The sequence below is a fragment of the Oryzias melastigma genome, linkage group LG4 (genome assembly GCF_002922805.2).
Source record: "Oryzias melastigma strain HK-1 linkage group LG4, ASM292280v2, whole genome shotgun sequence".
In the NCBI taxonomy this organism is placed as follows: Eukaryota; Metazoa; Chordata; class Actinopteri; order Beloniformes; family Adrianichthyidae; genus Oryzias; species Oryzias melastigma.
In genome coordinates this window covers 14037993-14064476 of record NC_050515.1, presented here as the reverse complement: position 1 = coordinate 14064476, position 26484 = coordinate 14037993, and the positions used below count along the sequence as shown (strand labels likewise).

The 26484-nt window shown below is 37.1% G+C and overlaps 1 protein-coding gene across 2 annotated transcripts in view; it reads right to left on the bottom strand.

Annotated features, from left to right (window-relative positions):
- nek7 (NIMA-related kinase 7) overlaps nt 1-26484 on the bottom strand; it is a 57631-nt gene that overhangs the window by 22697 nt on the left and 8450 nt on the right. The window contains exons 2-5 of one of the 2 annotated variants that reach the window (XM_024278881.2): nt 15878-15965; nt 7661-7801; nt 7014-7076; nt 3625-3735 (exon numbers count right to left, since the gene is read on the bottom strand). In XM_024278881.2, the coding sequence (XP_024134649.1) occupies nt 3625-3735; nt 7014-7076; nt 7661-7801; nt 15878-15937 (375 nt within the window). In that variant the 5' untranslated portion in view covers nt 15938-15965. The remainder of the gene's footprint in view (nt 1-3624; nt 3736-7013; nt 7077-7660; nt 7802-15877; nt 15966-26484) is intronic. The other variant, XM_036211554.1, reaches the window with a different exon arrangement.

The window sequence follows — 26484 nt, the reverse complement described above, 5'->3', positions numbered from 1 at the left end:
AAAGCTCAAATAATATCCAAATGGACTTTTTCCCCATAATCAGGATGGTGGCTCTGCCCCACGAAGAAACCACTGTGATGACTGAGTTTTGTGGATCTACAGTGGCTAAAACCAGCAACAAAAATGGCCCGAGTTTGTGCTTCAAGCAGCAGCGCAGACTATGAAAACGTATTAAGTATTGCCATAATAACAATTTTATGGGCTGCTCTTGAGGTTTCAGTTCCCGGAAAGAAGTGCCTGGACGAAAGCCAACTTGGGTAAGAGTTCTGCTTGAGGATTAAGATTTACCCATTTAAAGAGGCCTTTTGTAAGAAAAAAAGGTGCAAAAGTGGTGAATTATAGAGAAATGGACAAGAAAGTAAACAATGTCTCTTTTATTTTAGGGCAATCTTTCCTTTGACGCACAGCTTGAACCTGAGATTGCACAGATAATCACATGTTATCCTGCTGAAGGCATCTTTCCATCTAAAGACATTTGGTTACCATGCAGGAGGGGGCTGTATAATTCAATGCTTTTGGCTATAACATTGATCTGAATCTTCTTTTTGACCAAACAATGACATGATCTGTAGGTCTTGGATTCAAAAATTGGATTTGAATGTGTATGTACGGTATGTATGCTGGATTGTCAGTTATTGATTCTTCCTAAATCACTCTTTTGATTTAAAAAAATCAAATTAAGATTATCTATTCATACAACATTAAATTCTGAAAGTTGAAAGTGAAGCAACAGTATCGACAAAGTGCAGTATCAGTTCATCACATCTATAAACTGGCCATTTTTGTATATTTTTAGACAAAAAAAGCAGCTGGTCTGTTGGTTTTTAGTGTAATCATTTATCATTTTCCTTAAGAAAATTTCTTCTTTGATTACTTTAAATCGCTAGTTAAAAAAGATCCTTTATTACAGAAAAATAGTAGTAGAATGAATATTAAAAAAATAAAAGTCTCTAAAAGTAAACTCATATCAACCCTGAATAATACTATTTATATTTATGTTTAATAAAAAAATAAAAAAATTAAAAAAATAGAAAAATGTCATCAAGTTTTTGCTCATTTTTCTGGTATAAAACCTGAGGTTCATCTCTGGTTAGGATAAGACTAGACAGGAGAAGATGACGCCTGGTGAAATTTTATTTTTAAATACCACGTGAAAGCATGAATAAGAAAGATGAGAGAACAGTTACACAATAAAAAATAGTAAAGAATAGTGCTAAGGTGACAGTGAACGACACATGAAGGGAAGAAGAAAGGTGTGGGAGAAAAGAGAGGGATAGGAATAGATGGAGAGATGAAGAAAGGATGGGATAGACTTTGGCCTACATCCAAACAAAGCCTCAGTGAGGAGCCATTCTTTCCCTGTCCTCCTATTTCCATATCAGAGGGCCGTTTGATGTCAATGGGGGAGCACATAGACACCCACCAACACCCTCTTTTTTATGCCTTTAACAGCAAACACAGCACATGCAATATTCTGTAAGTGCATGCAAATCAAGTACCATTTGCTTTTGCAAGAATCCTGGGATGGTCAGAGTGAGTGAACAGAGAAGAGGAAAAGAAAAAAAGGAGGATGCATTTTGGGAAAATAAAAAAAATAAAAAAATGTTAAAATAATTAAAGGGTTGGGCGGGTAGTTTATGTGTGTGAAAGTGGTGGTGATGCTACAAAAGCTGTTTTTATCCCTTAGAATGAGATGCTGTCTGCTACTGTTACACTGGAAAACACATGCTAAACAGTGCAGGAGACAAATGGTGCACCGAAGATGAATGTATGTGTGATTGCAGACATAGGGATATGGCAGAGCCTGAATGCTTACAGCATTCTCAGTAGCTAAACCGAGGTAACAGTGACACGCCGCTTTGTTTTGAAATCTCCTCAGGCTGCCATGTAACATCTTTGTAAAGAGTAACTGAGAAGATTTGAGTAAATCTGTTTCTTTGACCGCATCTGTACCTTTCCTGCTTACAAAGTACTCTATATGTATGCTTAATTGCGTGCGTGCATGTGTGTACGAGCGTGTGCATGAGTGCGCCAAGCCTGTCATGTTCGCTCTCTTGTACCACTAATCTTCGCCTATCTTAATTTGCTGTGTTGAACTGTGCAGATGTGGAGCTGCTGAGTATGACTGCAAACAGCTTGTCGAGCTGCACTGATACAATGCTGAAGCATCACTTATGCATGGGGAAAGACCAGGCATTTCACATGCACATCCCTAATTTGAAATACTGTCAGATTTTTATAATGACTGGCGGTTCGGTACAGCCGACTGTTGAATCTAAGTGTGAAGCAAAGACAAAACTAATTATGATAATGAATTTTCTATCACTGTTGACCACAACTGGATAGCTAAGGATAATCTAATTAACATGTAATTAATTACATCAAACCTGATTAAACTTAATTTACTTTTGCAATCATTTTAACCAAATAACTTAAATCATGACTTGTTTTATATAATTTACAGTACTCCACCAGTAGGAATGTTACGAGCATTAGTAGCTTTCTGGTATCAACCAATGTCTTTTTATAGTTTGGCAGATGCTAACACACTACCGGGATCAAAGAAGTGTGCATGAGGCCTTATATTAGGTGGTTTTACTTTGAGTTTAGAATGGATGAATCAGAATGACTCAATGACCAAGAAGTCAAAATCCTGTAAAGAACAGAAACCACATGCCTCCCACAGACATGAGTGCAGTTACAAAGGCTCTTGTCAGCAATTTATGGCTTCCACTCAAACAGTTGTTCAACAGCTGCAATTCAATCTTGGTCAGAACACTTTTTTTTTTTATTTTAAAATGGAAAACTTTTCAGAATACAATGTCTAGATGTGTCTAAGACCCTTTCGTACATGCAGCTGAATACATGCAAAAACATTTTAGGAAATCCAAGCATGTGTGGACTGTTCCAAGTACAAACAAAATTGACAGTCATACAAATTATTATTTATTTGTTTAGAAATTACAAAAGAGTAAATTGAAAGGCTTTAACTGATACGTTTTCAAGCAAAGTTTCATTTGGTTCAACAATCTGATCAAAACCTTACCCATTTTAATCCCCTATTTTCTGTATCTAATCCACCTAAAAACACAACTATTGCTACGTATAAATGGAATATTTTGCTAATAATTCATATTTCTGCAGATATGTCAAATTAAAATAAAGAAAGAATCTGTCTCTAAAACCTGGGTAATCAGCCTTCATAGAGCCAATTGATTTTATTTATTAACCATAATTTTAAGAGAAGCATTCAACTACTTTGTGTTTTTACAAACTAATTAATGTAGCAAATGCAAATATGATTTCAGTCTTTAATAAAACTCGAAAATGTTACTGCTTTTGTGTTAAAAACGGATCATCCATCAAAGCAGACACTGCCCAAAATGACTTTTAATTGGCAAAACTCAATATTCATTTGAAACGTGTCATTTCCAACTATTTTTTAAAAAGTAAAAGCATAGGTTCAAAAATATCAACAAATTAAAAACAGGCGTATATTTGAGTTTGCATAACTTAACTGCATTTTTTACTGTTTGCTTTGAGGGTTCTGCTGGTTGTTCTGAGTAGCATTTATTGCCCTTTCTTTATGCAAAAATGTGAGCTGCATTTGAGTAGATTCCTTACATTAATCATACGAGAGAGGTCCCCAGCATCCGCCAACTCCAGGACTATGTTCAGTTCATTGTCCTCGATGAAAGATGCGTGGTACTTAATCACATTAGGGTGGTTCAGTTGCTGTTGAATGGAAAAAAGTGACACAGAGGAAAGGATGAAGCAAACAGGAGGCATGTTGGTTACACTTGTCAAATTCTGGGCACCAGTTGTAACAGTTCTGTGCTTCTGGAAAGCTTTTAAGCATTTTTTTTTAAATTAAAACAAATTTGATATAATACTTTTAAGCTATTGATACATAAATCACCAATTAATATGAAGAGGTTGAAACCATACATGCAATACGTATTTGTAGGTGTAGACCTAATGAGACAATTTTGTCCTCATGTGTGACAAAGCTGGGTGATATGTCACAACAAACCCCTGTCTATGATGACAACCGCCCTTGTATACGACACACATACACACGCACGCACACACGCACACACAAGCGCCTGACAGGCTGACATGGTTGGCAGTCAGAAAAACAAGCATCCCAGACTCATCTCTAGCTGAGATTCCTTCCTGCTGGTTGGTCAATAAGGCAGAAACAAAATTCCCTGTAGTAAAGCGAAAGTTTCTTTCCATCCAGAGCAAAATACAGAGCAGGGAGAGAAATGGGGACAATGGAGGGAGAGAAAACAAATGACACAGTGACACAGACAAAGAAAAGGAGCTGAGCCAGGGCAGGGTGAAAATGTAGGAGAGGGGAACAAAAGCAGGATTGGAAAAAAAAGAAACAAGAGACAAAAAAAAAAAAGTCAGCTGAGTTAGAAAAAAGGTGGCGATGACGGTGGGGGTGCAGAGATGGTGATGTGTGGAGAGTTGAAGCTGTGATGTGAGCAGAAGGAGCGGTGTGACACGCTTCCTCCGCTCGGCTCTGCTATGCCTTCTCTGCTGTGATTAAAGAAATGTTCATGCTCTGGATGATGCCGAGAAGAGGGGAAAGGAGAGCACAGTACAGTACACTACGCTACACTACACTCGCAACTCCATCTCGGAATCTATCCGCAATCTTCCTCCCCATTCGTCCTCCCTGTCCCTTCCTAATGTCTCCATCTTTCCTTCTCCCTCCCTTGTCCTTTCCTGCCAGATGTATTTTTGGCTCAGACTGGCAGTTCAGCACAGCTCCACACGGTAGCATAGCCGAGGAGTGATGACAAGCCCCCCCCCTCTGCCTGCCACAACTCACGGCTCTTCCACAACTTGGACCTCAGGCGAAAGATACAGAGGACCGGAGAAATATGTTGAACATGCAGATGTTTATGTAAATGATGGATGGAACTCTACTGCAAAACAACAATCATTCACTGGGAAATATCCCATACAGTCTTGCATGATTATGTAATTACACATGCTGGCTGAGCCCCAACAGTGTGTGTAATTACTTAATCATGCAAGACTATGATACGTTTGTTGAGCTGGTGATGTGTTTCAAAGAACGCAGAGATATGGAGTGATGCTATCAGATAGCACAAAATTAACCACAAAAGCAAACTGTTATGAGTTCATTAGCCACAAAAATGTGTTACAAAAGGGAAAAAGCTGCTGCACATGCAACAACGACTAAAATATTGAATGCAAAGTTTCATTTTTAAAGAATTTTAAGCTCAGATTCCAAATTTCTTGTGGTTTAATTATATTAGATGAACCTAGATAAGGCCAGTGCTCTATTGAGTCACTAATAAGAAGCAGAATCCATGCAGCACATGTGCCACATTTTTCCAAAAATGCATAACAGACTAAAAAACAAATGGATATCATTACAGCTTTCTACTACTGATTAGAGCAAATCATTCGTCATAAGACATGCCAAAGTTCATAATGACGACCACAAACTAAAGAAACAACTGTTGTGGAATTAGAAAAAAAAGACAGTGGGAGAAAGCAAGCAATACCCCTATCAATGAGAATTAAAAAACAAAAACAAAGAAGCGAGTCCCAAGTTAAAAATGATCATGCCAAGGCGATAAAATGCAGATGAATGAGCATGGAAAAATGCAGACAGACAAACAAATAAATAAATAGGCATACTTTTGAAAGACCACAACAGAGTCTGTGTGCGGGAGTGTGTGCATGATCATCGGTGACTATGTGTGTCATTCCAGTTGGCCCATGCCAGCGCGCCTCTCATTATTCTGATTTTGCTTCGTCTCCTGTTGGCCTGTCTAGTGGAGGATAAGACAGAAGGACCGTCTCCCTCACATTCAGCCCCTTTATCATCAGGCGGGGTAGAAAGCACACAACTTCTGTGCTCACAAGCAATCGGACTGGAGGATATAAATGTGGGAATCAAGTGCAATGAGTGCAGGAAATCAGACAAGAGGGAGGAACACGAGGGAGATCTGTACATAAACTGTGTTAGCTCACTAAACAAGCCATAGACAGAGGTGACAGGAACAACAAGGGGGAAAATGTGAACAAAAAGGGATCAACTACTTGAACCCAAAAAAATGTGAGTATAAATTATCAGAAAAATCATCAACTGACATAATGCGATACTTAACCCTACCCTCAGACTAGTTTTGGGGTCAGAAACACAATTGTCTCATATTGTCACATCAATGATGGGTTGTTCAAATGACAGCTCTTCATAGTGTTTAATCTGTGTCTTTAAGATCCACGTCCTTGTTCGGTAACACAAAAGATCTTTTGAGAGACACTATTTTGTTTTTTTTTCTCCTATTTGACCCATAATGTTTTAGCAGGCAGTTGATTACCCTCAATGCAAGTGGAAAGAATACAAAAACTGCAAACATGCAAGAAAGCATGCTGTCAACTGACAAACTCCCAGCTCTCACACATGTAAGATCTTTTAGAGAATGTCAAAATTACATTTGTACACAGTATGTAAAGGTAGTTTAACAAATGAAACCATATCACAAAAAAAAGAAAAATCATCAAAGCAATAATAAATGGGGGAGACACATTAGAGACACTGCTAAAAATATCTTGTTGGTGGTTGCCTGGCTCTAAGCTTTTCCAAATGATCTAAATAAATAAATAAACCAAAAATACTTATGGGATTTAAAAATGAGCCAATGGGGGCCTGGAGGGATGTAACACTAGTGTATTCAAGCGCACACAAATGCACAAACACATACACCCAAGAGAGACAATGAGAAAGTAACACACATGGATTGTCACACATGCATACTTTCACACATTTTGATTTGTGCACACATGCTCAAACATCGCGCTGTATCTGCAACCATCGAAGGAAATTCACGCACGCACACCACACAAACGCACGCCGTCTGGCGCAGATCAATTGTTCTCCTGTGATGGTGGGTCTCAGCTGAGGCACCTTAAGAGAACACAGCACGGCACATGCCGCCGTCTCACTTTCTCTGGTTCTTTACCTTAAGGAGATCTATCTCTTTGATGCAATCTTGCCGAGCTTTGGCATCCATCAAGTTGAATATCTATCAAGAGATCAAAAGGGGAAGTGAGAGAGGGAGGACAGAGAAGGGTGTAATGACAAATTCAAAAAACTGTAAGACGGAGAAATGTACAAATGCTTGAAGGAAATAAAAAAAATAAAACAGGAATAAAAAATAAAAAAACAGAACATGGATTTCTGCTTTCTAGAAGGTGGGAATACAGTGACTACAGGTGTTTTATATCAGAGGAGCATTCACTCAACTCTGTGTACAGTCAATCCGAGCAGTGGGCATTTGTAAATCAAGGTAGCAGTACTACATGTGAGGTAACATACATGTACATGTAAGCTCAAAGTACTTTATGATATCCACATTTTCACAAAATGAAACTGCATACAAAAAAGTACATGTATACAGTTATGTCATACATCAAACAGTAAGTGTAGCGGGAGCAGTAGCCAAACTGATCTGTTACAATATAAAAGCTAAAAATATACTTATACTGCTTGAATGAAAGAAAGGACTCCACATTATGCAATGGTACAGACTGGAATGATACACAGTGACCACATATCAAGCATATTATATCACAACCTGCATCTGGAAATGATATTATTGAGCCTTACCTGGATTTTCTTCAGGGCCACCGGTGTGTTGTCTAGTATGTACCGAGCTCGGTACACCTCACTAAACTGTCCGCGGCCAATCTTCTTCTCAATCTGGAAGTTTGCCAATGAGTTGTAGCCCATGTCCGGCTGCATTGGTTTCTGAGGAGAAAAAATTGCAACCCATTCACACCATCTATCTACACATTAAAAAAATATCATGATTCATTGCTATTTTCCACAATTTGAAAAAAAAAGAAGGTAATAAGAATCAATTTTTTACCACTTTGAAAACGAATGTGTGCTACTATTATCAGCAGATTCCTGCTTTCCGTAGTTTTTGGGGAAAAAAAATAATAAACAACACTTTAAAACAAAACGGTCCTTTCAGTCCTTGACTGCAGTGGGTGATAAAAGAAAATAATATTAATTAAAAAAAAAAAAACCTCCAGCTCTAAAAGTTTGTCCTGACTAAGTTCAGAAGGCAACAGTGTTGAGATCACAGCATTGGCTTCTCATCTGCTCAAAGATGGTTTTATGATGTTTTGAATAGTTTTAAATGGCTTCTTATTTTACAGAGCTTTACTTTAAATACATACCCTGGGGTTTTTAATTGTTTTTATATTGTGTTTTCTGCTCTGAGTTTTTAAATATGTACCAGCCCAAAATTCAATTTTCTGTTCTTGCCAACTAATCTCACTGGCACTCTGGCATTGGGCCGATGACTTAAGGACTCCTTCACTCTGCTTCACCACATGAATCAATGTGCTGAAAAAAGACTTTCAGCTAGCACCATTTAAAAAACAAAAACACTCCAAAAACAAAAAAGGGCCCTTGGATATAATGTGTGAAAACAGCAGACAGAAAACTGTGTGACCTTTCCAGCCTTTTGGTTAGCTTATAAAAGGCATCAGCAGAAGCAAACAGAAGGTGACAGATATCAGAATGCCACATGTCACTAGCACTTCTGCCAGGGTGACCGTGGGAGCAGCTCAGGGGCAGGAGACTTAGAACAGAGGTAAGGAGGATGAAGGGCAATAACTAATTTCTAAAGCAATAAAATATGCAAAAAGAATGTCACCACATTTGGTAACTTCCCTGGCATTTTAAAAAGCCGCCATAAATTCACAATGGGAGGGATTCATAGAAGAGAAATAATTTAACTGCCTTACAATTAAGGTATGCAAGTATAAGAGCTAATTTAATTTGTAACAGGAAAGGGGTTATATTAATTATTTTTTATATTTTCTACAATTAGTACTCAACCACGTGATTTCATGATTCTTCAAAAAATTCTAACTGAAGAAGCTTATATTTTTTGACAGACCATTGAATTATTAGGATAAAAGGAAAAAAATAACAATTCAACAGATAGAAATACCAGTTGATATGCTAAATATAATTCTAAAAAGGAATACTGATGAAGAAATAATAAACTTTCTAGCTTTTAAAGTAGAATGCTGGGGCATCTTTTTCACCCATTTCTTGCTTTTAAAAATTGACAGTCAAAGGGAGAGGCGTGAACCAATCAGATGCCCTGTCCAATTAACACCACTGAGGTGCGCATTTTTCAACATGACACCATCATTATTCCGAGCTGTGTGAGAATCGGTGACGGCCAGAATGACACATGGTTTAGCAGCACTTGGCGCAACACGGTGACAGGTCTACAAACAATTCTAATTCCTGACTAATTGTCAACACAAACAACTAAAACAATACAGACATGCAGTTCACCTGAAGTTAAAACTTCAGATGAACTGTGCTTTTTGGAAGACAAGTAAAGGAAAAACCTATGAGAACAGATGATGTGTGTCATGCTCCACCTGCACTGGTATAAAGTAAGTTTCCTTGATGCAAAGGAGGATTTTGTGAAGGGTTAGCAGTGTGAGATTACTAAATTCAAAGATGAATAATAAAAAAAAATCAAGATTGAGAGAGAGTACAAGAGGGCATTGCTTTCATTCACTGTGTGGTAGCTTGACAAATGTTAGCATGAGCCTCTAAAGCGCTTTGACAACCGCCTGCTGAGAGCACACTCTCGCTAATGTGTCTTGGCATGCCAGCTTCGTAATCACACATTTACATATGCAATGACCTACATTTGCATGTCAGATCGCACACTGTCCAGCATGATTAACAGTGGGCACCTCCCTGTGTGGAGTCGCCCTAGGTAGCAGCAGAGGCCATGCGAGGGCGGAATAGAGGGCTTGAGGGAGGGTGGCTTTTCTGGCAGCCAAGGGGCCGGGCTGCCAGGCAGGATTATGTCAGCCAGCGGCCCCGACATTAGACACTTCATTAGAGCTAATCTGTTTAGCAGTGGGCAGTGTATGTAAACTTCACAGGCCATTTGCGGCACCTTTTCGCCCTCTGGCCTGGCCTTCAAAGGGCAGCTAGGCCAAAGCTGAGTGACAGGCCGTCTTATCTGCTGCACATGGGTGTCACACAATCAAAACCTCCCAAAAGAAAGTCAAACTCCAAGAAAAAAAACATGCCAACACTTACACATATATATACATAAAAAGAAGACCCAGAGGAATGACCCTGAATGCAGTAATGCGTAAGAATTTGGGTAAAGTTGTATAAAAAGGTCTTTTTTCGAGAATCTCCGTTTATTAGTTAAGTTCTCAAATAATGTGCAGCCTACTAATAGATAAACAGATGATATAACATCATAAAACCTACTACTAATATTTTTATAAAATATTTAAACAGATTATAGAAAGTTTCCATGTTGTCTCCTGAAATAGACAAAAACTGTCAAAACGATTTTAAGAAGCATTATGTGCACTTGGAATATTTGTTCAAAACTCCTTTATCGATCCGCAGGCCAATATCAGCCATGCTTCAAGTGGTAATTTTACTGTGTTGTGTGTCTGCCATTCTGTATAGTGACTTGTCCCTATGTGTGTTGCAGGAAATTCCTGTACCGATAACAGGTTAGCCTGAGTTTAAAGTTGTGATGTTCCTGTCTGTGCTGCTATGTGCCTGATACTGCACCTTGCTAAGTTTAGGTTGATGCCAACAAACCAAGTTAAAACAAATGCTATATTCAGTTAAGAACTGTGTCTGTCAAATGTAACTCCTCTTTGTACGGGCTTTTTAAAACTCTTTCTTTACTTTCTGTCCTGTTCCAATGTGATGGACTTACTCTTTTCACATCTTTTTGGTCTGAGATGGTGACAAGTGGCGGAGGATGAAGATTAAGTGGCAGTTGAGCAATGCATTGTGGGTAACATTTGTGAAGGACAGTATATCTTGGATATAAAGGTGACACAGAACCGCCATGGGCAAGTCACAAGGGGGATAGAAAGAGAGGGAGAAAAGTGGAGGGAAAGAGAGAGGGGGCAGACAGACAACTCATGGGAGGAAGTGTGATATGGTCTGCCCAGTAATGACACCATTGCCAAACACAACTGACAAGACACATGGAGACTTGAATAAGAGAAGCTGAAGACAGGGAGAAGGAGATATGGTGGGGGTGGTGAGGGACAAAAACAGAGGGAAGAAGGTGTGATGTGACAGCCCAGTAGTGCCAATGGCTGCCATACAAAGGCCAGAGGCTGTAGAGAGGTGCTGTCTGGTGTGGAAGGAACAAGAAGCGTGTAAAGTTTGAAAGGAGGAAACTCAGGGCAGACTCATGTGAATGATGCTAAATACAAGAATGAACAATCAACAGATAACCAGCATTTTTAGGTCTATAGACTCAACTTCAGAAAAAAACCTTTTCTTAATATATGCAATTCAAAACAGCTACACTTAGAGTGATTCAAACCACCAGATTTATTTTGGACCAGAGTTTTTTGGTCAGAATAGTCCTTTTATTTTCTGTTTTTTGGAACGTGTGAATGATCCTCTGAACTCTGAGCCAACATGCCAACATCGGTCCCCCGGAGAGCTAGGGACTTGGTCATTTCAGGGAGAATCAAAGTGTGGGAGTGTAGTAAAAGAAGTCAATAAACTAAGTGCTGCATATTAGGAGGAGCAAAGAAGAAAATGTTCATAGCACAAAAGGCAAAACACAGAGAATATTATAAAATGTCTAACAGAATGTCTGTGGTGTGGTGAGGTGGTACAAGCGCTTCACAGTACGATGAAATCAGATGATTAGACTAGCCATTCCAATCAAGCAATGTTTGGAACTGTGCGATTATGCCAAGTAGTTTGGTCCATTTCAGCTATAGGTTCCCCTTTTGAAAAAGGAAATCAAACCAGATGAAGGTTTGAAATTTATAAGTGTTCTCCACCCATTTGAACTCATTCCACAGGACTATCCTAGTGTGAAAACAGCCCGAAGGCTGTAATAAGAAATACTACTAAATGTCAAAGAAATGCCAAGACAAATATGCTAAAAGGGAAAATGATATAAAACAAAAGTACACTGCAAAATAGGGTTATTTCTGGTTTTTAAAAAAATCCCAGCAATAAAAATGCAAACCTCTGTTCTAGAAGCTTGTTATGGCTTAAGGTAGGAAAAAATACACTGGTATCCTGGCATTTATTATTTTAAGCTTAAGACTACGTTAGCATGTTGGACATATTTTAATGGAACTTAATAAAATTTGCTCAGAAATTTAATGAACAAGAACCGGTCAGACATTAACATGATGGTCTGAGCATTTCAGGTTTCCAGTCTTAACCCAGTTTGGCTTTTATACCATTTATTTCAAGCACAGATTGTCTTGCATGTTTACTGAATAAAAATAAACATATGCATACACCATGAGTAGCGGCTGGAAGGCTCAGTTGGCTGTATGCAGTACTGGCACATGGGAAACCAGGGTTTGATTCCCAGGGGGAGCAATGAGCTCAATCTGTACAGGTCAGTTTTGGTTGGCGGTACTGTAATAAAAGACGTTTTAAGCTAGGTCAAAGTGACTGGAAACATCTTTTACTCAAATAAGGTGTTAGTATTGATTGTTAGTCGAATTCCTGGGTGATGACCAAACAGTAAGAAGAAACATTTTTCTTCAACCTCAAGACATATTTTTTTCCATACACGGGTAGTTGTTCAAAATCTGCCAATTCCATGAAGAAGACAAGCCAGAGATACTAGACTGAGTGGTGGGGGTGTAGACGCCGTATGGTGCCAGCCCCCTTAAGCAAGACCACGCAATAATCGTCCAGTGAGCCAGGCACTCAAACTAGCAGAAATTACCCCAAAGGTGCTTTTCAGGCTTCTCCTCTTATTTGATTCCACAAGCAGACCGCCTTGTCTGTTCTGCATCTGTCAAACGCGGCAATGATGAACAAGATTTGATCTTAGAAGGGGGTCTGCTCTCACAATCTTCCTACCACTAAACAGCAAATGTGGTATTAAACATGTATATCATTTCAAACAATTCCGTCTAGCCAGTATATCACTTTCTTCGGACAAATATTTTTTTTCAGAAGAGATATGGAGAATCCTTCATTCCACATACAATTCTGATTTCTTCAGTAGGAAAAGATTTTTTGTTTGCCAAGCAGAAACAGTGAAAAAGGACTTGTTGAAAAGGCAGCCATCTGGCTGCTGCTTGCAAAGTTATCTACATATTCCAACTTACTCCCTCTCTCAGTCTCCCCATTAAATGTGATTTTGGTTAAAACAGGTTCAGTGTGAGGGGGAAAAAACATGATGCAATCTAGAAAGTTCATTGTGTTTCCTGTACCCCAAGTAAAAAGAAAAAAACAAGCCTGAAATTAACACTGATGTAAACTGCTAGAAATAGATTGAAAATCAGGAGGAGAAATCATTAAGCTTCAACAATAACATCATCTACTATACGGGACTCTGTAGAAAGTCTACTTTTGTGTACATTTGTGGGGGTGTTTGCCCAAGTCAAATTAATTATTAGAGCTTTTCTTCTGACTTTCTTCTCCATGCAGCCCAATTATACTTAATTTTACAATTACAAATCTTGGAATAAATTAACCCCCTTGGCAATTCTAGTGTTAATCTTGCCATGCCCTTGAATAAACACAAAAACAACACTGAGTACTGGCCTATTTTTAGAAGATTTATTTTTCTCCTTTTCTCCTAAAGAATCCACATTTACTCCAGGGCATATGGTTGATTGGCTTTGTTTAAACTCCACTGAATAGTTTCAGAGGCAAAAAAAAAATCTTTCTGTAAAGAAATCAATGTCCCTGATGTTGGAGGGTGGGATTAAAAACTGATGACCGCATGTGCACAAGACAAACTTGAGTTGCATCAGACAAAAAAAGGCATGCAGGGCAACCAAGCTGCACTAGTCTCCTGACCTCTGATCAATATGAACAACTCAACATTCACCCACTGCGGCTAATCTGTAAACATGGAGCATGGTGGTCAGTGGAATGACTAGACCGGCTGAGCACATTTTTACTGACACAACAGAATAAATAATTTACAATATTTTTGGCTCAAAACAGCATATTTTGACTTAATAAGCCATCATAAATGACAATGCTGACATTACGGCTTGTATTCTTAAATTACTGAAACCACAGCACATCTGTCTTATTTGCTCTAAAAAAAAAGATGCAATTTTGTTATTCAGCTTTAGACTTGTAGAGACAATCACATACCCTTCTGGAAGCAATCCGAGTCATTTATTGTGTGTAGGGTAGGATTCCTACAACACTGAACAATAACACAACTAAGGCACTTTAAGGACCCACTCTGATTAATATAGATAAACAAAAAAATATCTTCAAAAGAACCAGATGGCAGCTCAGATGAGGAAAATGAAGATGTAGATGGATCTAGCCGTCTACAAGTGGATCCATCAGAATGGACCAGAACAGAGAGACTTTGACCCACCCATGGTAGTTTCTGTATCCCAAATCTGAGCTTTTCTGAGATTTTTTTGTTTGCTTATTATCCAATATGATTTGAATAAAGATACTCTGAACTGCAGTTTTGATCTTTATTATTTGACATATGTCCTACATCACAAGAGGCATGCCACCAAGAGCATGTTCAAAAGACCAATATTATAAATATTAAATATTGTTCTTTGTCTGGTTTAATTATACCCATTTTTGTTTCAATTATATGTATATTTTCTTTTTAAAGAAAAAAATTCACCCCAGCACATCATTAGCTGCATTTCCATTGACTATGAAATTGTGCAAATTAGATTTGCGATAATACGTTTTCCTAATGGAAACAGGTCAATTTAGAAAAAAACTAAAAAAAAAAAAAAAAAAAGCCTCGAAGGAGGTGATTCTTGAGGCGTATCGAAATTGACATTTCATAAAAACGCAATGGAAACACTATTTTTCAAATTAAAAAGGGTAATTTAATGCATCTGCTGTAAATCAATGTATTATTCACATCCGTCGCCGTGTTTTTGAATGACTTATCACGTGAGTTGGTCTGTTTATTCTCATGATAAAGATTTAATGGCAACTGTGTAACTGCAAAAATGTTTTTTTTTTGTTTTTTTTTTAACCTTTTTTAGAATTTGGATAAAGTTTTGCGCATGTGTGTAATGGAAACACAGCTACTGATACAAAGCTTTAAGGCCCAGATGCAACACATCATCACTTCAAAGAATCCCCTGGGATTTTACCGATTGGTAACAGTAACAAAATCACAAGTTACTCAAAGCTAACTTAGAAAGTCTGCAAGTGGCATTTTTTTAAACTCAACTTGGCATCGAGTCTTCCACATTTATGAATTTACCAGTAAAAAGCTTAGAAAGAGATAGAGCATCAGCTAATGCACGCTAGCCTTGGCAGCAGCATGCCAGCAGAGGAGCTGAGGATGACAAATCTATTAGCATTATTACTATGTTTAAGTTCCTCCTGTTTTGTACAATTTTATCTGGAAATATTTAATTGGTTTCTAAACAGTAAAACCCAAAGTGCAGCTGGAGTGCAATCGAACTTGGCTATGCTCCTCTAAATCAACAACAGTCCTCTCACAAGAAGTAGTAAAATGAGCATATTATGGTTTAAAAAGTTATAATTGAATTGGAAGTATTTTAATGTAACGAGAAGATTTTCACACAAAGGATACAGAAGGTCTTAGTTGGAGAAGAGCAATGGACAGCTCCACTATCAGTATATGTAAACAATGTTCTTGTTCTCACTGAACAATATTTAGGCAATGCTTAGTATTATTATCATTACCAGTAAATAGACAGTGCCATGTTTATTTTTCAAAACACTTTGGAAAATTAACAATTTCTTTTGTAATGCTGTAAAGTTTCTCAACCTATTCAGCACTTAGCTTGCCTCTTTGTGTGTGTGGGTATGTGTGAGCATTACCGGAGGTTGAAACGCTGGCATGTCTGCTTGCTGTCCTTGCGGCTGCATGTCCATGTACATAGTGTTAGGAGACTAATCCTATGCACCCCTAGGGATCAAAAACAATGACAGTCAAACACTAATTCTTTAAGAAAAAGTCTTAAATCTTTCTGTTTAAAACACATTTAAGACAGTAACCACTGTTGTTCCTACAGCAGTCTACAGTATTCAGATTCAACAGCACCAGAGTCCACACAACACCTGAAGATCTGACGCAGTCTCACGTGGTTTTAAGTTACAGGGAGGCAGAGCTACTTAATCTTATCAAAACATAGATTGTGTTCTCCAGTATTTGACTTGCCAACTGCAAAGAAAAAATTCTGGAGAATTACAGTTTAACTGGTTTCATTATTCATCTAAATGTTCCTCTTTTAAAGCACCACAGACAGGTGAGTTGAATATGGGGGCATGCCTCAACTGCATCTTTTGGCATTCGCCCCAGATGAAACCAGTTTTAAAAGATATATTACAGTCGGCAGATTAACTCTGGAAGAGATCTGCGGCAAAAAGAAAAAGTATTACCTGAATAAATAAATCATGCTCATTTTTTAAGAAAAGGAATGACACCAGACGAGATATTACAAATGAAATGAACATAATTCCTTTTCGTTAACAATTTTAACGTATTTAATTAAAACAAAGAAGTATGGACAAATTAAGATCTCCTAATTTGCATATAAGGTCCAGGATTTTCAAATTAAAATATCAATACACACAAATTGATTTTCAGTAAAAGGCATAGCATTTGAGGATCTTTACATCAACGTAGCATCTCTTAATTATTGACAGCACCATTCAGTTGTGCCACTGGATGTAACGGAAGAAGATATTAGACAGGCATTATTCATGTGGTATAACAACGGATATCAAGTGTTGTGCAATGAAGGAACACAGGATTTTCCAACCACAAAGGCATCTAGAGTGACGGACTCTCAAATGAACTTTTAGCTGTCGAGCACAAGTTTTCGTTGAGATTTTTGAAAATGTTTTATAAGCTTAGAGCTAACTAAAAACTGTTATTTTTAATAGTGATAAAAAATGAACACACAAAGTCTCTATGGGTACCTGATATACTTGTTTGATTAGTTTGAAACAGTGAGCCCACTTTTACACCAGTTTTATTCAAGGACATAAAACTGAAAACTGAGGAATCCATCATAAGTCAGTTTAAAGTTGGCACTTGGGCTGCATTTTAAAGTAACATACATTTCTCAATATGTGCCAGAGAGGCACCAGGGGTGTAATACACTCATAACACACCAATAAAGATGCCACAACGTTGCAAGAAGCAGATGAGTAACAGCACAATAGTTTGTCAACATTTTTGTTCAGCCTGTGAGAAATAGTAGCTACAGAAACCCTCATTTGTAAATGTATGCAACAGAGCAAGTGATAAATTATACTCTGAAAATGCTTCCAAGGCAGTTTATTTTGCAAAACATGTATGGACACTAAATACAATGAGCATCCACCGACTGTATCATAAATGAGACTAGTTTCCTATTTTATTTGCTGTTATTTTTCTATAGGTACTAAATCAACAACTATTAATATTTTTAAAGTTTAAAAACAAAAGAAAATTCTAAAAGAGCAAAATTATAACCATAATAACAGATAGATTTTTTTTCAAATAGATTTAACGTTTAGTTGTACACTAGCGCCCGATATTTTTAGAGACTTCCCACTGTTTAAAGTTGAGTCATTTTTTCCAAATCAAGTTTCCTTTTTAAAACATTTTTTTAATTCAAAATAAATAAAGTTGCTATTATAAAACAAAGAAAGAAATCTAAATAATCATTTGGATCATTTGGATATTTATTATGTCATTTGCAATATTTTAATCAAACATTAAAAATAAGAGGATGAAAACAACCTAATACTTCATACTGAAACTTTATACCTCTTTTTTAATCCCCACGTTCTGTGCTCTACATAATTAATCAAAGACAGATTTTAAAAAAAAGCAATTGGAAAGATGATTGAGGTAAATTTCCAATTTTTGTATTAATTTAGTAATAATTATAAGCGCATAAATAAAGGCATAAAAATATAAAAAGATGCGATCAGCTGTAGAAAATAGGGTAAATATGAATATTGACCCATCTGACCTGTGAGTACGATATGGGAGAATCAAAGACACCTTTCAGAAGGCACAAGATGACAGAGAAAGAACTGTAAGAGTGGTGTCCATGATTACAAGAAATGGAGAGTCTTTGAGCATGTGCTGATAAAAGTCAACCCCAGGCTTCTTCTCAAACCCCTGCCTAACTAGCGATGAAACCCAAAACGAGGAAAGAGGAAACTACCCTCTAATGATGGAGAGTTTCAGATTCGACAGAAGTGGCAAACTTTTCAATTTATTCTAATCACTATTCAAAATCATTACCCCAAATGCAGGAGCCCTTTTACGAATTGGGCTGAGAGAAAGAGACAGTGAAGGGAGAGGGCCAATTACACCTCAGCATGCAAGCTATTTTTTGAGGTCTACAAGTAAGCTTGTTCAGGAATTAGCTGAATAGAAAACGAAGAAAAAACACTTTTTGGAGGAGAAAAAAAACTGCAATTAGGAGAAATCTTTAAAATTATCTCTGCAAAACAAGACAGACAAGCACATCAGTTCAACTAATCAGGATTTTGAAAGACTGGGCTCTTAATCAGGAATCAACTTATAAGCAATCCATAAAAAGAAAAAGAAAAAAAAGTATTAAACATGGAAGAAATAAATTAAAATGAATGGAAAAATAGGGAAATAAAAAACGAGTGACAATCATCTCATTCATTTATGAAATAAGATGCTATTTGTCATTCAAGCAAAGGGATTTAGAGAGTGAAAATATGTGTACTCATTAAAAAACAAATCCAGATATAAAGGTGATGAAAGTATCTGAAAATAATAGAGGATATGATGAAAGAGCATGCAAACTGTCAAAAAAGATTAAAACATATATAGAGGTGATCGTTTAAAACAGGCAATTCTAAATAGTTTATAAAACAAAACTGTACAAAAACAAAACACTCCCCCCAAAAAACAGCAAAAAACTGTTCTAAATGATACTTTGTTTTCTTATCAAGACTGCAGAAAAATGTAGATTTACTTTGTAAAATCAAGAGAAAAAAACTCTTCATGATGGTTTGTCCACATTTTACCCCTTCAGATTTCAAGAGTTCACGATAACTTTATTTTATTGTCAATCTGAATGAATTTAAACTAAATTAACTGTGCATTCAAATAACTCAGTAAAGTTCTTGGGAACTTTAGTTTGACTCCATTTTATCCCGTATAATCTCGATCTTCCGCATCCCATCAACACTAAGCTCTCCACTATCTTTCTGTACACGTACACCTGCACATTTGTGTCCTATTGCACCTTAATGTTTGCTTAGTCTTCAATAAATGTGTAAAGCAATAGTGTCCACGACTGAGACGAGACCTCAAGTACAAACAGGTGTCAGCCCTTCCCCTCGCTCTCGTCATTCAGGCTATTGTCCTTCCTCCGCCCTTCATGTTGTCCCCCTGTTGCTGTGTGTTTGACACAAATCGGCACGTGGCTAAAAGCCCAGGCCACCTCTCTGCTCTTCATTGTCCAAACCACTCAACTGCGGCACTGACAGCTCTCTTGTGGAGAGGGATCTCTTTGTTGCCAGTCTGTCAGTTAAGCAGGTGTCTCGCAGTAAAGAGCCGGAGCCAGCCAACCCACAGTACTTCGTTAGCGTAAAACGCTGTTTGATGTGCTCATTTCATCGACCGGAGATGGCAGCCAAGGAGGATGCTAATAATCACTTGAAAAACAAAAACATACCCCTCCGACTTGTAAAAGATAAACTCTAATTTCAATGACAAAAGGAGAGTGACAAACAACCATGGTACCAGTCAAAAAGGACCGCAAGCAATACGACATCTGTTTTCTTTTCTTTTCACTCGTTACTACGTACAATCAATTTACACTGTCAATCACAGATATTAAAAAAAAGGTACACAGACAAATTGCTGACTGTGTAGGTAAAAAGAATCATGTGGGCAGAGAGCTTAAAATACAGCTGCATTAAAGACAGCTGTGTGATCCGTAGAAAAACTATTTGAGTGTGTCAATGAGCAAGCTGTGTGAAGGAGCGAACCCCCCCGGAGTTCAGTACAGGGGGCCTTAGGGGGTTTGGGCTGCGCTTGAACATCCGCACTACATTTACAGCCTTTCGAAATGACATGTAATCCACACACCTCATACTTTTTTTTTTTAATGTGACGAAGAGAGAGAATAATAATGTATTTTGATAAATACTGTCATGCCATAATTTTTATCTGTGAATAGTCATGACTGTAAATAATGAATCTAATTAATCTATTTTCAATCTAACCTACTACTTGCTGTGAAAAGCTTCATTTTGAGATGTTTCTCTTTAAATATATGACATTAGGGCACAGTAAAAGATCAAAGTACAACTACAAAAGTGGCTTTCTGAAGCTTTCTTAATACATCAGACGTCCACTTTTTAAGGAGTATTGTTTTCAATGTCAAACAATTTCTTAAAAATAGTTCAGTGTTTTATTGAACACATAAAAACTTTTCTTACTTTTCTTAGCAATCCAAACAATATTGACAACAAACTACTTATACCTTATTTCAAAGTTTACAGTTAGTCTAATGCGATCAGGCCTCCAGGTACCTCATTAATTTATGATAATGAACACCACATCTGGCTTTATCATAACAGATGTGAGCTTTGCTTTGGGTTAGTTCTGTTGAAACTACAAAGTCACACATTGATGACATCACAGCAGCGACACGTACTGCATACAGGGACTGTTGACTGAATGACAAGGACACAAACATACATTGAGAGCAATGTTTTGAGCAGAGTTCAAATAAAGCATTAATGCGAGTAAACAGAAGCTTGTTTTTTACTTGAAAAAAAGTTTTATTATTAAAATTAGATTGTGAAGAAAAAGCTCCCTAATTTGTCAGCAATTAAATAATCGCGATGAACTTAATAATATGACACACCGATTATGATACATAAATAATTAAATATAAACATATTACTCTTGACTGGAGCTAACTTTTTGACTCCACAAATTAGCAATACTTCTCCAAGTATTTTAAATGCATAAATAATGAATATTTTGAGAAATAACTCATCAGCTTTATATCAACTGCCAAATCAAAATTAGATGCATTTATCTGGTTGTACATTATTTAAGAATGAAAAACTATGACATGCCACAAATTGTAGAAAACCTTTGTGCAATTTCTTTCTGTTAAAAAAAAAGAGAAAATGTAATTAAATAAAAAAATATATGTGAAAAGACAATGAATAGGAACTTAAAATTCATTAAAATATATATTTATTTTGTTAAATTATTATGGTCCAGTGGTTCATTCATCATAATGCCTCAATAAATAAAATGTGATTTTAATGTGAACCAATTGAGCAAAAATCCATTCAACTCCAATACAATCCCTTTCTAAGCATGGTAAAACTATTTTATACTTATGTAATAAGAAAGCAGTATTCATGTGTGACTTGAATTTTTGAGAGAAATTTTGAACAGTTGATGCTAGAAAATATGAGACTTCAGTTTGAACTAAGCAAAAACCACATTATCTACACTTCTTTTTTATGATTTGAGAAAATCTGTAATTCTCTTGATCGTTCCCATGCTGCTGCAGTATACTGTTGCATAACAGGGTTTTGTATTTGTAACATTTATATTTCTCTGAATAGGTTCAATTCTGATGATTAAAGCTTGTATTTATTAGAGTAAGTTGTTCAGAAACCGTTTGTTCTTTAGTATTTTTAAACACCGTTTATTTTATAAAAAGTTTACCTAAAAGATTATTTTTTTTATCTTAAAAAAAGATTTAAGACATTTTCAAAAGTTTGCTCAAAGATTTTAAGCTTTTTGATTACATTTCATTTAATTTGAATAACTTATCATAACTGCCTTTGCAACAATTAGTGTGAACTGTAATTCTACTGTTAAAACAAATATAAAACCTTTATCCAAAAATGTTTTGAAGCTCTACATAATAAGGGAAAAATGTAATTGAATTATAAAGAAAGTACGGAGTATGAGGTAAAATTTTAAATGTCAGTAAAGGGTAACAAACTGGTTCAGTCACACCAACTAAAAGAAACAAAAGTTATTGCTGCAACATCAGATTAAGATTTTAAAAATGTCTTCCAGCAAATGGTATTGGGACCATAAAATTCCCACTGATTTTTTCGAATATAAAATATGGAAAATGGATATTTAAATATACATTTCTGTCTGTGTCTTTAGGAGGAAGTAATCTTAAATTCTGTTATAATTAAAAAAAATTCTATGCCTCCAGTGACACCACAACATGATGAAGATCCTCAGGCTTTAGGATGTATTAGTGTCCCGTGGCAACAACTCGTGGCCTTTCACAATCCAGAGCAGAACTCTGTGAAGCAGAGTAGAGACTCCAACCCTTAAGGCCCAACAAAGGCTTTGTTTGTAAGCCATGTCAGTGACCAACCACCAAATTAGTTTCATCACCCCTGGCACCAGGATATTGGACTTGACATTCTGTACCACAGGGCCACAGCCGTTTATCTGCAAGGCCTATTTTTTTTAGGTGTATATGTATATCTAATAAATATAGAGGAACTAGATGAGGGAATTTCACAAAAACAAAGAACTCGGTGGAGGAAATAAAATCCAAATGTAGAAGAGCATAGCAATGCTTCCTGGGGATCTTCTTCACACTTTACAAGCATGCTATTCAACTTAAAAAAAAAAAAAGCTTCAGCAAAGACTAGACTACGAGGAACGACACTGTTAACTGATTTCTGTTGATTGCAAAACATGGTACTTTTCATTTGAGTTCCTCATCCATGAAAAGAAAAAAATCCTAAAACAAAAACATCTGGTGAATGCAGTTCACTCTCCCAAAACACAAACCAAGGTTTCTTGTACAGCCTTAAGCAGGTTTTCCCACGCTCCTTAAATAACTTTGAGCAGTTACCTTATATTAATGTAAAAATGTTTCTAAGGGGAAATGACAAGCACAAGATGTCCAAATCATTAGTAATATGAGATGAGCCATTTCCAGGCATGTGTCATTACATAGCTTAACTGCTGATGTGAAGTCTAAGAGCTCCTGTTGAAAGTTTTAACTAATCGAGTCTTGTAATACTATGAAATGCACTGTTTTATGCTTTTTTTGGTTAGTAGAAGTTTAGTGTGTCATGAGACCAAACTATAAAACATGGTATTCAGTAAAAGATATAAATACCTATATAAGGAAAACTATATTGTAGATCTATACGTGAAAACGGATAAACAAATACAGATAAAGGGATTTAAAAAAGGGCATAACTGTGGGTAAATGGATAACATACCTGTTGCAAAGTCGAGTTTTGGTGTGGATCTGGTTTGAATAAAGTCTAAAATTGTTTCTATAAAGATGCAGTTCTCCACAAACATGAGGATTGAAGCTCAATAAGAGCTAAAAAAAAATAACTACAGCCTCGTTTCAACTGAGAGCTCTTGTACGGTCCTGTATTTTGGGTATTTCCATTGCAAAATGGTAAACAGTACCGATCTGTACCTCTTGCCCCCCCCATCAGCTGTAGGTCCTCTAAGAAGTGGAACGGAACGGTTGGGGCAGAGCTGCTGTAGCCACCCGGTGATTGGCAAAAAGTGGTGACATTAGGAAGTTCCAACATAGCGCTCATTTCTGCTTGCACGCATCCTTCAGTCATTCGTCCTTTTCTGGACGAGTGCATTATCTGACACACTGAAAGAGCCTCACAGGTTTCAAGTCAGTGTGTGTGTGTGTAGCTGGCGATGAGAAAACGTCACCCCTAAGGGGTTGCACCGCTCTGCATTTCCTCCCTTCACCTTTATTCAATCCCCTTAGCTCAACGCCTACAGGGATTTCCTTTTTCAGTTCAGGAGAGATGTCAGACCTGTTCCACCACCTCCAACACAAAAAACGGACTCTGCCTTAAATTTACAAAATTTGTGAAATTTTTTTATTTCATCATGATGCTCAGAAATGTAGCTAATTATTTTATAGTCATTACACTGGAGGAAATACACACATTGTTAACACTGCAGCCATTACCTGAGCATTCTCCTCAGCAAAAATGCAATAAATAATTTGTTCAAACAATATAATTTTTTTAACTTTTTAATAAGCCTAACTAAAGATAACTAGTCAGAAACATTCATCAGAAGCTATGATTCATCATGTGGGTGCGACAAGAGAGCTAAAAATAATTCAGATGGAGTAAAAAATAAGGTTTTGGATTGCTCAAGTTTTGCATAGTTCCTAGTAAAAACCAAGGGCTCTAAATCTATTTTAGCACATGCAGACATGCTGGAACTTCCCACAAAAAAAAACTTCAATATTTGCTCATTGGTGTTTGTGAGTGAAGACATCAAGACCAAAATGTGACCAATTCCGTGTAATTTTCAAACTTTGCAATTTGAGATCTACAGCTTGCCTACCTGAAGCTTACAGTTTTTGTACAGCAAAACATTAGAACTCCACATTTAATAAGTATTTTAAATAAAAAAAGAAGACAATATAATATCTGCTAATTTCAGGTAATTTTAACCTTTAAGGTAAAGCACAATCCTGAGGAGACTAGCTGTTAGTTTTTGCTGAGACAACAAAAAATTCATATGAGAAGTGAGGAGAAAGAGACATGATGGTCAGCATTTTTAAACTCCTGGTTTGGTTTCTCATAAATGCAGTTTTCTATGCTCTCACATTGACAGAAGTCATATAAAAACATGTTCAATAACCCAGAGTAAAGGAAAAAACTAAAGTAAGAATTCAAGCTGTACCATTTTTTTAATGTATGTTTTATAGCCAGCTGCCATATTCGAAACAGCATTTAACTTGTTTATTTTCAAAATGGTAATTTTATGCATTTTCAGATCTATGAGATATATTGTGGGAAACTGGAAATGTAAACAATGTTCAGAAGAAAAGTATAAATTACACTAAAATCAAACTGGTATTCTGAAATTTGTCTGTTACCAATTTTTTTTAGAAAAACAGACACATAAAAGCAATAAGCAGTCACAAAAAAGACAAAAATTGCCCAACATAGGTTGAAAGCAAAAACCAGAGAGGCCTTCTCCACCATTTTCACACATTTTAATATTAATATTTATGAGGTCTGAATCCCCCCTTCATAACACACATACCATTTTTCTCCTCTGACGATCTGAACATGAAAAACTTGAAAAGCACAAATTCCAGGAGTTGCGTATCACAGTTTGACCTGGAGCCACATAGCAGACACCAACCACGACAGACTTACTGTTCAAAGCAAGTGGGAGATGCTTTCATCAGGGAATTCTGGTGTTTTTCCCTTTTTTTTTTTTTTCTCTTCAGTGTGACACCAACCAGCCCATGCCATCTGCCTTCTTCTAAAATCAGAACTTCAAGGTGTGCTTCCTGCTTTTCTGTTGGTTTTAGATGGGCTTCATAACCCAGTCCCAGCACATTCGAGCTTTTACTGCAATGCTTCTTGCTGACTGCTGTTAACAGCCCAGCCTCGCAGTGTGGCGCAATGTTAAATATTCACCATTAAACTGACAAGCCAGAACTGGTTGGGAACCCAGCCAGGCTTTCACAGTATGGGAGCATTGGATTACTTTGCTGTAAACACAGCAAACCACCAAATCAGTCACCTTACCAACCGATTCTAAATCAGACCAGCCCACTTCTCTGCTTGGCTCGTAAGTTCAGTTCTTGTAACCAAATAGGTCTACTTTTTTAAGTGCATCTTTTCAACTTTTGGAGCTTAACCACTTTTTAAAATGTCTTTTGTGCTGTAAAACAATGTGGTCATTTAGACTTAAAAGACAGTTCCATACAAGGAATGTATGTCCAATGGTTCTTAGTGTGTATTATCATACACCAGTAAAATATTTTTATTTGGTGCCCCAGTACCACACTGGCTGAGATCTCTCATCCTTGGCTTGGCAGCACTTCTAACAGAACAAGCCAGGAGCGCCATACAGGCCCAACCCCTGCTGCTAAAGCTTCCTGCAGCTGCGAGAGAATCAGGCTGCCTGCCCTCCTGATAGTGGGCCAGGCAAAGCAGGAGGGAGAAAGCTACAAGGGAAACTGAGAGTAGACAGGACCCCCCAAAAGAGAAGAGACAGGAACGAGGGGACAAACATTTTCGAGATTTATGGTCCTGCACCAAATCAACAGTATATCCTACATAGTCCCTGGATCCTGCTTACCACAAAGGATGAGGTACATCCTCCAGAATTATAACACAAGATTTTAACACCAACAAACTACCTCTTCCCCTTTGCATTTTTATCTCTATGTTTATATCCATAGCTGGATGGCTTATTAAGTTGCTGACCAAATAGAAACAATGGCATGTAGTTTTAACACAATCTGATACTAATCCTTTTTACTTTTAGATAAACATTATTTTTTGCATTGAATCAAAAATCTGTCATGACAAACAATATTTCTTTCATCTTCTTGGCTGCTGTGTACCTTTCGGGGTCGCGGGGGTGCCAGAGCCTAACCCGGCTACTGATGGGTGAAGGCGGGGTACAC